Source organism: Hydra viridissima, unplaced genomic scaffold (assembly GCF_058129835.1).
Source record: "Hydra viridissima isolate aposymbiotic clone 2 unplaced genomic scaffold, HvirCarnegie_v1 scaffold_8, whole genome shotgun sequence".
Classification (NCBI taxonomy): domain Eukaryota; kingdom Metazoa; phylum Cnidaria; class Hydrozoa; order Anthoathecata; family Hydridae; genus Hydra; species Hydra viridissima.
In genome coordinates this window covers 6,521,134-6,534,341 of record NW_028324307.1, presented here as the reverse complement: position 1 = coordinate 6,534,341, position 13,208 = coordinate 6,521,134, and the positions used below count along the sequence as shown (strand labels likewise).

Below are 13,208 nucleotides of genomic sequence, written 5' to 3'. Positions count from 1 at the left end.
ATCCATTTTTACATTAATATTTAGAAAAAAGCATATTTTTATATTAATTAGAATTTGCATGTAAGAAATGCTTTTTTGTGTGTTATGTGGTGGTGATGCATCCACTTCTGGTACTTCATGTGTTCTTTGCAACAAATTTATTGACATCAAATGTCATGGTGTTATTATAGAAGGTGGAAACAATATATGCAAGGTATGTGTAAACATGCAGCTTGATGAAATTAATGAAACTGTTGGATCAGGTAAAAAGTTTTTATAAGCATTTGTTTTAAGAATTTTACTTTGTAGGTATATAAGACATGTTTTTAATCAATTTTTGTATTTAGCTTTCAATAAGATTGCAGCTAAAAGTATACTAGAGATTGCATCCAAATCTATTTTTTCTTGACAAGTATTTTAATATCAATTTGGGTATATATATATATATATATATATATATATATATATATATATATATATATATATATATATATATATATATATATATATTGTGTGTGTGTGTGTGTGTGTGTGTGTGTGTGTGTGTGTGTGTGTGTGTGTGTGTGTGTGTGTGTGTGTGTGTGTGTGTGTGTGATTTTTTATGGTGGATAGAAAATAATCGCTTACTGAAGTTGTTTGATTCAAAAAAATCACAGAAAATGGAAGGTTTACAAAATATTTGTATTGTAGAAAGCTATGTTTATTACCATGCTTTTATTCAAACAGTTCTTTGAAATAAAAAACATTTTCTTAATTAAGTTTTACAACGTTTAGAATAATACATATGAAGTAAAGGGTGTTTTTTTTAGAGGTATAGAACTTTAAGTTGGCATTACTGTTCAAGATGGCGACCGATTTAACAGGTGACAAGTGATTTATTCTCAGTTTGGTTTGGCAATTCACCATGAATAGACTCACGCCTGAACAACGCTTGCAAATAGTTAAATTTTATTTCGAAAATAATGGTTCTGTGCGGAATACGTATCGCGCTCTACGTCCATTTTATCCTCGACAAAATCATCCATCAGAGCAGTTAATTCGATTAACCATGGAACGTTTTCGCACCACGTTTACTCTTATTGATAACTCGCATTCCCAGAGACGCCGTACGGTGCGTACAGAAGAAGCTATTGCTACTGTAGAGCGTAGCATTGCGGAAGACCCGAATGAGTCTATCCGCCATCGAGCACAGGAATTGGATCTGTGTCCATCCACTGTATGGAAGATTTTGCTGAAGGATCTTGGTATGCGTGCTTACAAAATCCAACTCGTGCAAGAATTGAAGCCAAACGATCATCAAGCAAGGCGTAGATTCGTCGAATGGGCCCAAAACGAGATTGCCGTTGTTCCCGATTTTCATAAGCGAACTTTCTTTAGCGATGAAGCGCACTTCTGGTTGAATGGTTACGTCAACAAACAAAACTGCCGCATTTGGAGTGAAGATAATCCTCAAGTGTATGTCAAAACACCGTTACATCCAGAAAAAATGACTGTTTGGTGCGCTTTATGGGCTGGTGGAATCATTGGTCCGTACTTCTTCAAAAATGATGATGGCCAGAACGTTACAGTCAATGGTGATAGGTATAGAGCCATGATTACAAACTTTTTCATTCCTGAATTGAACAACCATGATGTCCAGGAGCTGTGGTTTCAACAAGACGGCGCAACATGTCACACAGCTCGTGCCACAATTGATTTATTGAAAGACACGTTTGGTGACCGCCTAATTTCACGTTTTGGACCTGTGAATTGGCCTCCAAGATCTTGTGATTTAACACCGCTAGACTACTTTCTGTGGGGCTATGTAAAGTCATTGGTCTATGCGGATAAGCCACAAACGCTTGACCATTTGGAAGACAACATTCGCCGTGTTATTGCCGAGATACGACCACAAATGTTGGAAAAAGTCATCGAAAATTGGACGTCCAGATTGGACTACATCCGAGCCAGCCGTGGCGGTCTTATGCCAGATATTATATTTAAAATGTAATGCCACAAGACTATCTTTCTAATAAAATAAATTCTTGTCAATCGAATAATCCATCGTTGTTTTATTGCAATTTAAAGTTCTATACCTCTAAAAAAAACACCCTTTATTATTTATATTTTTCATTAAATGGTTTTTGATATAGTTCCCTTTTTTGTCTTTAATTTTTTATTAAAATTTGTGATATATTAGATATCATTGTGACTAAAATGGATGTAATATTTTTGATATATATATATATATATATATATATATATATATATATATATATATATATATATATATCAAATAGAAATCAGATCAAATGTCAGACTCTCCAACTTCAGTTGAATTAAGTTGTCCTGAGTTACAACATCAAGTAAGTATTAGGTTTTTTTTAGTGTGTGGAAATCTTGTTTTTGCATCATTGGTTCTATACCTGATAGTTCGATTTTTTCTTTTCTTTCCTTTTTTTCTTTTATATTCTAGAAGTGCTCCTCAAAAATACAGGTTTATACTAATCTGGAAGCTTATAGGGAATCAGGTAATTTCTGTTTGTATGCTTGTTTTTTTGTCTTTTTTTGTTTGTTGTTGTTTTGTTTTTTTTAATGATTATTTCCTGTATATGGCATTCATTTGTTATCAATCCAATCTGACCATTATTTCATTAAAATTAGTTGTCCTAAAGTTTCAATTTTTTATACATCTAAAATGTGTTTAGATGCTGAGACTTTATTTTCTGAACTCAAAATGGTATGTCTATTGCCAGAATAAAATAAAAGTTTAGGTATGTGTCTAGTAGTTTATGCTAATAGATAAAGAAAAAATTATGTTTGTAGAAACCAGTTGATGAGGATAGGCTTGAAGATATAGATTTTAAAATTAGTTCACCTAAATTAAATGAGGATATTGTGAGTGTTAATGCTGCATATTTTTTTAATATCTTATCAAATTCTTTTTAGGTTATAATAAATTATTATATCATAAGTTAATCACAATAAGACTGTTTAGTTAATTGTTTAGTTAAATGTTTAGTTATTTATTATTTACATAATGACAGTTTTTTTCATATTAAAATGCTAGTTTTTAGTAGAATATTTATATATTATTATCAGAGGTTTACTACTGTTTTTGTCTAAATTAGACCAAGATCTCCAATATAGAGGCATCACAAGCTTCTTTGACGAATATAGAAAACACAGATTTAATTACAGAATACCCACTAGTTGATGTTAATAGTTTTAAGTTGAATTTTTCTTAACAATTTGTTTTTCAAGCTTGTTACAAAAACTAATTCCTGGCCTTTAGGATTTCATGAGTGATATGGTTTCAGTTTATAAGAAGATTGGCAAAAAGTTTGTAAGTCTTTTTAATTTATACAAGCTTATGAGAAACTTTTCTTTGTAAGTTTTGAAGAAAATTTGACTTGTTGTCTTTTCAATTATTTTTCAAATTTTAATTTAGAGCAACCAAATAAAACATTGAATGGTGCTGTTCCAGGGTGACTTTAAATTTCTTGTTTTAAATACCATTTATGCTGTTTTTATATAAATAAGACTCACTTAGCTTTTGCATAATAATTTACAACGAAAAGAATAGAATAAATGAAGTTTATTTAAATTCTTTTCCCTTTCATAGTCATCAGAATAACTTGGAAGAGAATAAGAGAGGAAGTATGCTAACAGGCTTTATGAAAGAAGGATTGGTTATCCCAATAAACACAGACTGGTTTAGAATTGGTCAATATATAGTCAAAATTGGTCGAAAAATTGACTAAACGTTTAGCGACCAATTATTGACCTAAAATAGACGCTCGATTTTTGATCTACGTTTCAAATTTTTTGGCATAAACGTTAATTAAACGTCGATCAAACGTTTAGAATTTCGACTTACATTAGTTAATATCTAAACGTTGGATCGACGTTCAATAAACGTATATACTAAAATGTCTAAATAATACACTTCAAACCTACATAGGTTTGAAGTGAATCCTTTAAACTTTTTATTTAAACCTTTTATTTAACGGCGATCCATCGTTTAGATATTGACTAATGTAAGTCTATAAATTTTAATGACTATTAGAAATTGAAATAGACTAAAATATGTGTCGCTCTTACGTCAAACGAAAACAATCGAGTCGGCAGTCCTGTTGAAAGAGGTGTATTGCGCAGAATAAAAAAAAATCCTCAAGGAATTTTTTCATACCTAAGAATGTGTTAAAAAAAAAAACTATGAAGGCATACCAAAAAATAGCATATATTCTTTATATCAATGAGCAAATATTTAGTAACGATTATCTAATACCTAATAAAATCATCGTTTTGGAAATTTTGTATAACAATTGATTTGCAATTAGCTGTTGCTCAGTTAAGTTAGGCGAAGAAGTGGTAAAATTAGCAGTACATGGGATATAAAGATTATAATACGTGAATAAGTGGTTATTAAGGAATTAGGAAAAGTTGTATCATGAGAAAAAGTGGATATATTTTTTAATAATGCTAAAATTTAGCCATGCTTGTAGGCATGGTGTACACCATGCCTATAATGGACATGTTTGTATGTATGGACTTTCTTATAAGAAAGTCATACGCTTAGATGCAAAGTGATTATGCATCTAATCATATCCACTTTTTCTCATGATACAAATTATTGTAAATATAGGTATTATTATTTATAAGTAAGAGTAATTTTTTATGTTATAGCATAACATTAAAAATTATTCATTTAACAATGTTTATAATATTTTACTTAAAAATCAGTTGAGTATTTGTAATATGAAAACTATTTGTAAATATATTACATATTAAATATACTGATTTTGTAATATACAATGTAATACAATTGATTATATGTATGTTTTAAAATAGATTTTGCATTTTATTGATAGAAAATGACTTCTGAGTACTAAAGAAAATATCGAAAGGTGATATAGGAAATGGGGAGTTTTTTGAATGCTGATGAACTGGATGTTGAGATGTTACAATCTTTGTCTAGACATGATATTGACATATCTAATTTTGATAACTATAATGAGGATGATTTTGAAACTAATAACCTGAGTTTTGTTAATAGTAACTCGGAAAGTGAAGGTGATCCAGAATCAGTTAATAGAAATGAAGAAAATTTAAGAAATGATTTGGCTGATTTGGCAGTTAGATGTAAAATGACGCATGCTCAAGTGAATGGAGTGCTTAGTGTCTTGCTGAAGTATGGTTTTGATCTTCCAAAGGACAGTCGTACTCTTTTAAAAAGTACAAGAACAATAGTTACATACAAAAAATGTGGTGGTGACTATTTGTATTTTGAAAGAGATGACAGTAATGAAATTCTGAACTTGAAAGTAAATGTGGATGGCATACCTTTGTAAAAATCATCTAGCTTACAATTTTGGCCAATATTATGTTCTATAAATCATTCTACTCCTATGATTACTGCACTTTTTAGTGGAAATTCAAAGCCAAACTCTGTAGATGATTTTTTGCAAGATTTTATTTATGAGGTTAAACACCTCCAAGAGAATGGATTTAGTTATGGTGAAAAAACCTATACCTTATTATTGCAGTCATTTGTGTGTGATGCACCTGGTAGGGCTTTTTTAAAAAATATTAAAGGCCATAACAGTTTGCATGGGTGTGAACGTTGTTGTGCAGCTGGAATGTCAGTTAATAGACGTACAACATTTGTTAACCCAGGTTGTTTTAACGCAGAAAGACGCACTGACAAAGAATTCCTCAACTTGGCTTATATCAATAGTCACCAGCATGGTCCAACACCATTAGTACAAATAACAAATAACTGTTTAAGCATTTTTTCTCTGGAGTATATGCATTTAGTTTGTTTGGGTGTGGTTAGACGCTTCAATTTTTGAAAAAAGGAGATAGAGTAGTAAGATTATGTAGCCGTCAAATTTTAAATATATCTGAAAACCTACTTGAATTAAGAAAGTTCATCCCTAGTGAGTTTGCAAGGCGCCCACGGGCAATGATTGAATTGGATAGGTGGAAGGCTACAGAATTCCGCCAATTCTTGTTATATACAGGTCAAGTTACGTTAAACAGCGTTTTAAAACCGGATTTGTACAAACATTTTTTAACATTGTCTGTTGCTGTGACAATTTTACTTTCACCTGATAAAGATAAACGAGTTGAATATCTTGAGTATGCACAAAAACTACTAGAACATTATGTTCTACACTGTCAAAAGTTGTATGGAAACAATTTTGTTGTATATAATGTTCATCATTTACTCCACCTAGCAGATGATGTACGTTTTTTTAATTTATCGCTTGATGAAATTAGTGCTTTTCCATTTGAAAATTTTTTACAGACACTAAAAAGTATGTTCGGGGGCCAAAAAACCCACTTGGTCAAGTTGCTAAGAGGATTGAAGAGTATGAAAATATTGAGCTTGTTCGAAAAGGTATTATTAAGTTAAAACAAAGAGATTGGAAGCTAGCAACACATCCTAGAGACTCAATTTTGTTTCTTAAAAATGACACTTATGCTCAAACTATAGAAGTTACAACAAATGGGTATTTATGCTGTCTTTTTGACTGTTCTTATCTACAGCCTTTTTTTATAGAACCATGCTCTTCAGCTATTGTAGATATCTACTATTCAGAAAACCGCCATAAACATACCCAAACAAAACTGGTGACTATTGAGGATATTGCCAAAAAGGGGCTTAAACTGCCATGTGGAGATGGATACGCCCTAATGCCGTTTCTGCATTGTAACGAGTAGTAGTACATTATAAATAAAATAAATTTTATTGATATTCTCATTAATTTCATTATGCTGTATTATTATTTGGTAGTTTTTTTCAAATTTTAAAGCTTGGTTTGCTGTGTTTAAACATTTTGATAGTTTTAAGATAATAATTTTATAAGATAACATTTTGTTTTCCAGGTTAGATATAAATAAAGTTTAAACTTTAAAAAAGTTAGGTTTAGGTTAAAAGACGATTTAACGCAAAATTTATGCAAACAATTATTAGATAAAATTTATTGGATAGTCCTAACTAAAAGTTACCAGATTAATTTGACTAAACATATAGTGTGTGTATATATATGTATATATATATATATATATATATATATATATATATATATATATGTATTACATTCCCATATAATATAAATAATAATATAACATTTATTTAGCATAATGTTATGGATACGAGCAGCAGATGAAGAAGGGACTTTGCCAAAAAGTTGGGTAGAAGGAAAATTTGTTAGATGGCCTCCAAAAAACGTTTAGCATTTATATGAGCAGAGAGCTGCACCTCAACCCAACTGGTTCAAATTTGAATTAGTGAAAATAAAATTCTGTTCAGGTATAGTGTTTAGAAGAGACTAAAAAGTTTGTCTTCTTTGATGGTTTTTTTTTAAAAAGACAAAATATAATCATTAAAATAAATTGTATATCTATAAATATCTCTATCTCTTCAATATTTTCTATAATATTAAATTTTACATTTGAATATATTTGTATTTTGAAAATTGCATTTTCAGATAGCTTTCAGGAATGTGAAAATTTTGAATACACAACATCAACAGACATTGATGAACCTCTTGTGGAGAAACGAATAAAAAAAAGAAAGCTACCGACAGACTATATAGAATATTCAGATGGTATGTTGTAATCGTTTAATAATTTAAAAAAAGGTGGCAATAATTTAAAATTATTATTATTATTTTTTTTTATTACATTTAAACATTTAATAAGACTTATATAATGATGATGAGAGTGGAGATACTGTGGTATACAAGTTCTTAAAGGGATCTAAGTACTAAGTACTCCTAACATTGTTTCAAATTAAAAAGCATAGGAAAAAAAAAGTATTTTTTTTTATAAATTATACTAATACATAGATACTACAAATATTTGCCAAAATCATTGCCAAAAACTACGCTGTTTTAAAAATAACTGTTTCATATTGAAACTAAATTTTTTATACTTAATAATCTTGTGGTAAGTTTTAACAACTTCTGAATATCTAATAAAGTTTTCGCTTATTGTTTTAATTTATAAGGTAGAGTGATTTTAAAATTTTTAATTTGGTAATAAGAATTTTAATTAACCAAGTTAGAAAAAAAATTAATAAAAGGTAATAGTTTAATTCATGCCCTGCCACCTTGTAGGATACTCTTTAGGCAAAGGCTAGGAGAAGCTAACTCTGACAAACACCCCCTGCCTTGGGGCTCTTGGTTGAGTAAAGGCTAGAGATGGTGTCTCAATAAAAATACTCATCTCGGGTAGACATTCAATGCACACGACTACTGTCTTGTAGAAGGTCTCCTAGGCAAAGACTTAAGGGTTAAATAGATTCTATCCGTTGACCAGCTTCACACACCTTCTTATCTATTAGGCTGGCATAGAGGTATTTACAATACATTGTTTCCAGATTAGGATGTTGAATTGTGGATCTTCTTGACTCAAGGCATAGGTTTTGCTTGTGTTTCTGTTTGTATGACTAGGCAATTCATTCTATTATCTCCTAATGAGGGTAAAGCTCAAAGAACAGTGGTTGCTTGCAGTCTTGTTGCAAGTGAAGATGGTTAAAAAATAATCAAAACTTATAGAAATCTTAAAATCTAGTTCAATTTCTAAAAAGTATTTATTAAACCGAAAGAAAATTTTAAAAATTAAGTAAGTTAGTGGTCTAAAGTAGAAAAAAGAATGTTTTTTTGATATTTTTAATAAATGTTATAAGTATTTTTGAAAACAAAATCATTAATATATGAACTTTTATTACGTTGGCTAAAATTATATTCTTTAAAGTGTTTAGTGTCATTTTTTTATATTTTAGATAGTGATGACCACAATTATCCACAAGAGTCAAATGGTGCGGTTTTATATCTGATTATGAATTATGATTTTTGCTTTTACAATTTTAATACTTTAGTGATGTCAATCTATTTTTCATTCCCATTCAAAAAATAACAATTAGTTTTTTATTTTGTCAAAATTAAAATCCTTTAAAACAATTTACTCAAAAGATTATTTTAAGTAAATTATTTTATTTTTTTGTTGTTGTTTTAGAAGAGTTGTCCAAGTTCCCCACTCCTCCAAATGCGTCCAGCAAACTAAGTTTACGTTTACATTGTAGACAAATTAATACTTTATCTAAATCTACTAATTCAGTCCATCAAAGTTTCCTTGCTCATCCAAAACCTACATCAAGCATCAAATCTTCTCAATCACAACCAACATCAACAATAAATGACCTAATATTGCCCAAAAAAACTACCCAATCATGTTTGCTGTTAACAGCATCAAACATACCAATCAGGTCAACACCAAAATCTACCCAGTCAAGTCTGCCACTAACAACATCGAACCAACTCATTAGGTCAACACCCAAGTCTGTCTACACGGTCAGATCACTAAAAACAGTAGCTAGTGGTTCTCCTAACATCCAATCAAGAAATTGCACATCCAATGAACTAGGTAATAGCACCGATAAATTAAATGCAAGTAAGTATGCAAGTAAAATATTATTTTTAATTATGGATTAAAATAATGTTTTAATGTAATAAATAAAATTAAATAATATTTAGCTATATATTATAATGGTAATTATTTGCATCGATCAAATTTTTTTAACCTTTATTTTCAAGATGGTGTTTTTAATAGCTTAACTGAATTTCAGAATTCCAGAAGACAGTTCTCTTCAAACTGTCACAACTCACCATAGAAATCTCGGAAGTTAAAAAGCTCCTTGAGCGACAATCAATGCCAGCTGTTTTACTAGGTGCCAACAATTCAATGGATTCTTTTGAAATTACTGATGGCACAGTTAAACAATACGAGTCACTGGTTTCTCGTTGTGAAAGTCCTGCTGCAAGAACTCTTTTGGTAAGTTTTATAATTAACTGAACAGTGAAAATTTATAAACGTTTTATGATTGTCTAACAGTAGCTATTTGTCGTTGCTATAATAAAAAAATTTTAATTTTAGTTTAATTTTTTTTAATTTTAGTTACATTTGCTAAAGAAAATTGGTGGATCAGATTTGGGAAAGACCACTGCATATATTATGTCGCGACTTTTTACTAATTCTTTGATGTCACAAATGAACACGGATGGTCGAGGAAATTCGGGGAAAATTCCGTTCAGAAGATCCTCTATATGTAAAGTTGTTGCTGGTAATTCCAATGTTGATTTTTAAATGCAAATTATTTTAAACCAGTTTTTTTTCGGTTACAAAAATAGACTATTGAAAGTCTATTTTTGTAACCCTAAAGGTACATAAATAATTGAATAATCGATTTTTTATTAACTTCATTAATTGTTTTTTTTTTAGATTCTCTAAGTTACAGTTTTCCCAATATGTCAATAGCTCAATCACATAGTTCAATAGCCGCATATTTAAAACAGGCCTCGTGGCGAGTAGGAGGGCCAAAAAAAGAAATCTTCGAGATTAAAGAAAATGTTATTAATGATGATCAAAATGTAGAAGAAGACGATCAGGAGACGAATAAAAATGATGATGTTTCCCAAGAACCGGCGCCAATGAACAAAGAACTGGCGCATGATGAACAAGAATCGGCGCTTGATGAACATGCGTTGGACGGTATATTAGAAAGATTTTTGAGAAACCAGAAAACACAGTGATCCAAAATACATTTTTATAAGTTTAATAATTTTATTACTAATCTTTAACTTAATACTAATGTAAACTTATTATCTGCTAAATGAGATTAAATTTACAAAAATTATTTGTATAGGTGTTCTTGCAAAATAGTATTGCTACTGCGAAGACATAATGGATACAGTGATTAAATTTTTTAGAGTTAATGAAACTAAATATAAATTAAGAACCCCCCATTCCCTGCTATTTGTGGGGTAAATTCAAACTCTAGCGTTTTTTACAAGTTTTTAATGGGTATATATAGTATAAAAGTAGTAAATAACAAAAAGTTATAAATAGTATATAATTATATAAGTATATAAAATATTTGTATATATTGGAAAAGTATATAAGGTATATATACATACATACATATATATATATATATATATATATATATATATATATATATATATATATATATATATATATATTTATTAGGTTGGATTTAATTACATTTAAATCTAAACGATTTACATAAGTTTATTTGACTAAATCTAAGCGTTTAATATACGTCTAATTAGACTAAATCTAAACAATTTATATACGTTAATTGAACTAAATCTAAACAGTTTATATACGTATAATATACGCTTTATATACCTTTATTAACCCTATAATAGACGTCGAAAATACGTTGTAATCTCGACGTTTTATGGAGGTTTGATCTAAACGTTAATCTGGATTTCATTCTGAACGTATAATCGACCAAATCTAAACTTTTATCTAAACGTTGTTTCGACGTTTAATAAACGTTTGTGTGTTTACTGGGATGGAAGCTGAAGAGGTATGTTTTCAACAAAAAAGTTTTGCAAGCTTTTTTTTTAAACTTTGTTTTTCAAGTGTTCATTATTGAATACTTTTTTAGTCATTCCTCCTAATACTTTAAACTTTATACTCAACCACTTAAGAAATTTCATTAAAAACATTTGTTTAAGTAAATAAACTGATTTATTTTATAATTAATTTTTAGCTATTCTGTAAATGGAAGGATGAAAAGATAAAGCAAGAAAAATCTGTAGAAATTCAAAAAGAAACTGATAAATTTCAGACTCCAGTAAAAACAGAGTTTTGCAGACAAAAAGTTGAATGTCCAGAAGTAAACTGCAATAGTTTGATGATATATTTACCAAGACATTTGAGGGAAAAGCATAAGTGGTCATCTAAAGATACTCGTGCTGCTCGTGGATTATTTGATTTAAGGAAAGAAAGAAAAGATGTTAATTCCACTTCTAATCAACGTAACTATCAAAAGCATGTTTGTCCAATATGTAAAAAAGTTGTTCACAGAATACATGATCATTTGTATAAATCGCCTCATTTTCTGAAAAATAATCTTTCTAAATATCGAGCCATGTTAGATCAAAAAAACGAATTTGCCCCCTACCCCCCACCCCCACCCCCCTTTAACTATTAACACTCAATCTTTATGTGTTTCAAAAGGCTTAGACGTGAAGAAAAGAAACATTTATAATGATGTTAATTTTACCTCTGTAGATAAAGATGATAATAATAAGGAACAATGTTTTACTAAAAATTATGAATATGCTGAGGAAGAAAATAATCTTACAGAAGAAGAAAGTTTGTGGCGGAGTTTAGGAAAAAAAACAATACAAATTTTTAATAATTCATATTAAATGTTTTGTTTATATATATAAGTTTGCACTTTGTTTGTTATTATTCGTTATTAACAAAAAAAGAAAAACGCCTATTCTTGGTTTTAAAGTCTTTGTGGTTTATACTTTCAAAAATGTCGCAACCTTTTTACATTTTTCTCTTGGACGCAAGCAATCTCACTAACAACCCACAATCCTCTTCCGAGATGTTGTTTGTCGTGAGTTAAAAAATATGGAATAGGTAAAGATTCGTCTCAGGTCAAGTTCTAGAAAACAATCCCCCAATGAACAAATGCCCTCTGTTAAAAAAACACCCCTTAATTAAAAAGATTTTACTTTAATCTTTTCGCTATTCTGCTAACTTAATCCTACCATATCTTCGTAAATCATATGAATTACGAAGACCAATGTCCAGAAAACATCGGATATTTAGCCGATCCATTTTATTTGATGATTCGAAAGATTCAAATTAATTTATTTTAAAAATAAATTTAATTTTGACTTATATGTGTTTTGTATATATTTTAGTTGCCTAATCCTTTTCTTTGTAAATATCTTTTACATGGTAACGTTTAACGTAACTTTAACTTTCAACTTACATAAAACTGATATCAGTTGGTTACATGTCACTATTCATAAATAAAAAACTAACATACTACCTATTATTAAAAGCAATTTCAAAATATTATTACTTAAGTAATAACATTTCAAAATTGATTTTCATAACAAAAAACAATTGAAATATTCACACTAAAGTAATAATATTTTACAATACTAAATTTAGTAATATAAAATATAATTATTTAATTATGATATATGCGGTATCGCGTCGCACAGTGAATCAAAATCCATAAAAAACGGCAAAAAACCCCCCATAAAAAAAGTATTGATGGAAATTAATTAATTTAATTAAAATGTTACTAAATACCACTAAAAGTCAATAATTAACTTTTTTGTGAACAATTTTCAAGATTTCACCAATTTATACGCCTTTTTCCGAGACTTATTTATTTT

At 29.3% G+C, this 13,208-nt stretch overlaps 1 protein-coding gene, 1 long non-coding RNA gene and 2 pseudogenes across 4 annotated transcripts; all 4 read left to right on the top strand.

Moving 5' to 3' along the window:
• Nucleotides 1-21: 21 nt before the first annotated feature.
• LOC149884763 (uncharacterized) lies at nt 22-11,890 on the top strand. Of its 3 annotated transcripts, XR_016455185.1 has the most exons (8): nt 22-242; nt 327-411; nt 2,259-2,324; nt 2,435-3,176; nt 3,254-3,304; nt 3,410-3,446; nt 3,584-3,673; nt 11,552-11,890. It is a non-coding gene; the product is annotated as an uncharacterized LOC149884763 (long non-coding RNA). The 3 variants fall into 3 exon arrangements; XR_016455184.1 differs by having other exon boundaries at nt 2,435-3,304; XR_016455186.1 differs by lacking the exons at nt 327-411; nt 11,552-11,890 and having other exon boundaries at nt 2,259-3,176; nt 3,254-3,649.
• On the top strand, nt 5,267-6,687 carry LOC149884765 (uncharacterized; annotated as a pseudogene).
• LOC149884764 (uncharacterized) lies at nt 7,111-8,889 on the top strand (annotated as a pseudogene).
• LOC145195126 (uncharacterized) lies at nt 9,281-10,648 on the top strand. Its single transcript, XM_090096622.1, has 4 exons — nt 9,281-9,423; nt 9,599-9,804; nt 9,928-10,093; nt 10,252-10,648. Exons 2-4 carry the CDS (start codon nt 9,682-9,684, stop codon nt 10,560-10,562), a joined length of 600 nt encoding a protein of 199 aa, XP_089952748.1. The 5' UTR covers nt 9,281-9,423; nt 9,599-9,681; the 3' UTR covers nt 10,563-10,648.
• Nucleotides 11,891-13,208: the final 1,318 nt, after the last annotated feature.

What these genes read in the sequence shown, in the direction of transcription:
- LOC145195126 (XM_090096622.1), top strand. Translation starts at nt 9,682, where the DNA reads ATGCCAGCTGTTTTACTAGGTGCCAACAATTCAATGGATTCTTTTGAA. An exon ending in CTGCTGCAAGAACTCTTTTG is followed by an intron (nt 9,805 to 9,927) that starts GTAAGTTTTATA and finishes TTTTAATTTTAG; the next exon opens with TTACATTTGCTAAAGAAAAT. An exon ending in TATATGTAAAGTTGTTGCTG is followed by an intron (nt 10,094 to 10,251) that starts GTAATTCCAATG and finishes TTTTTTTTTTAG; the next exon opens with ATTCTCTAAGTTACAGTTTT.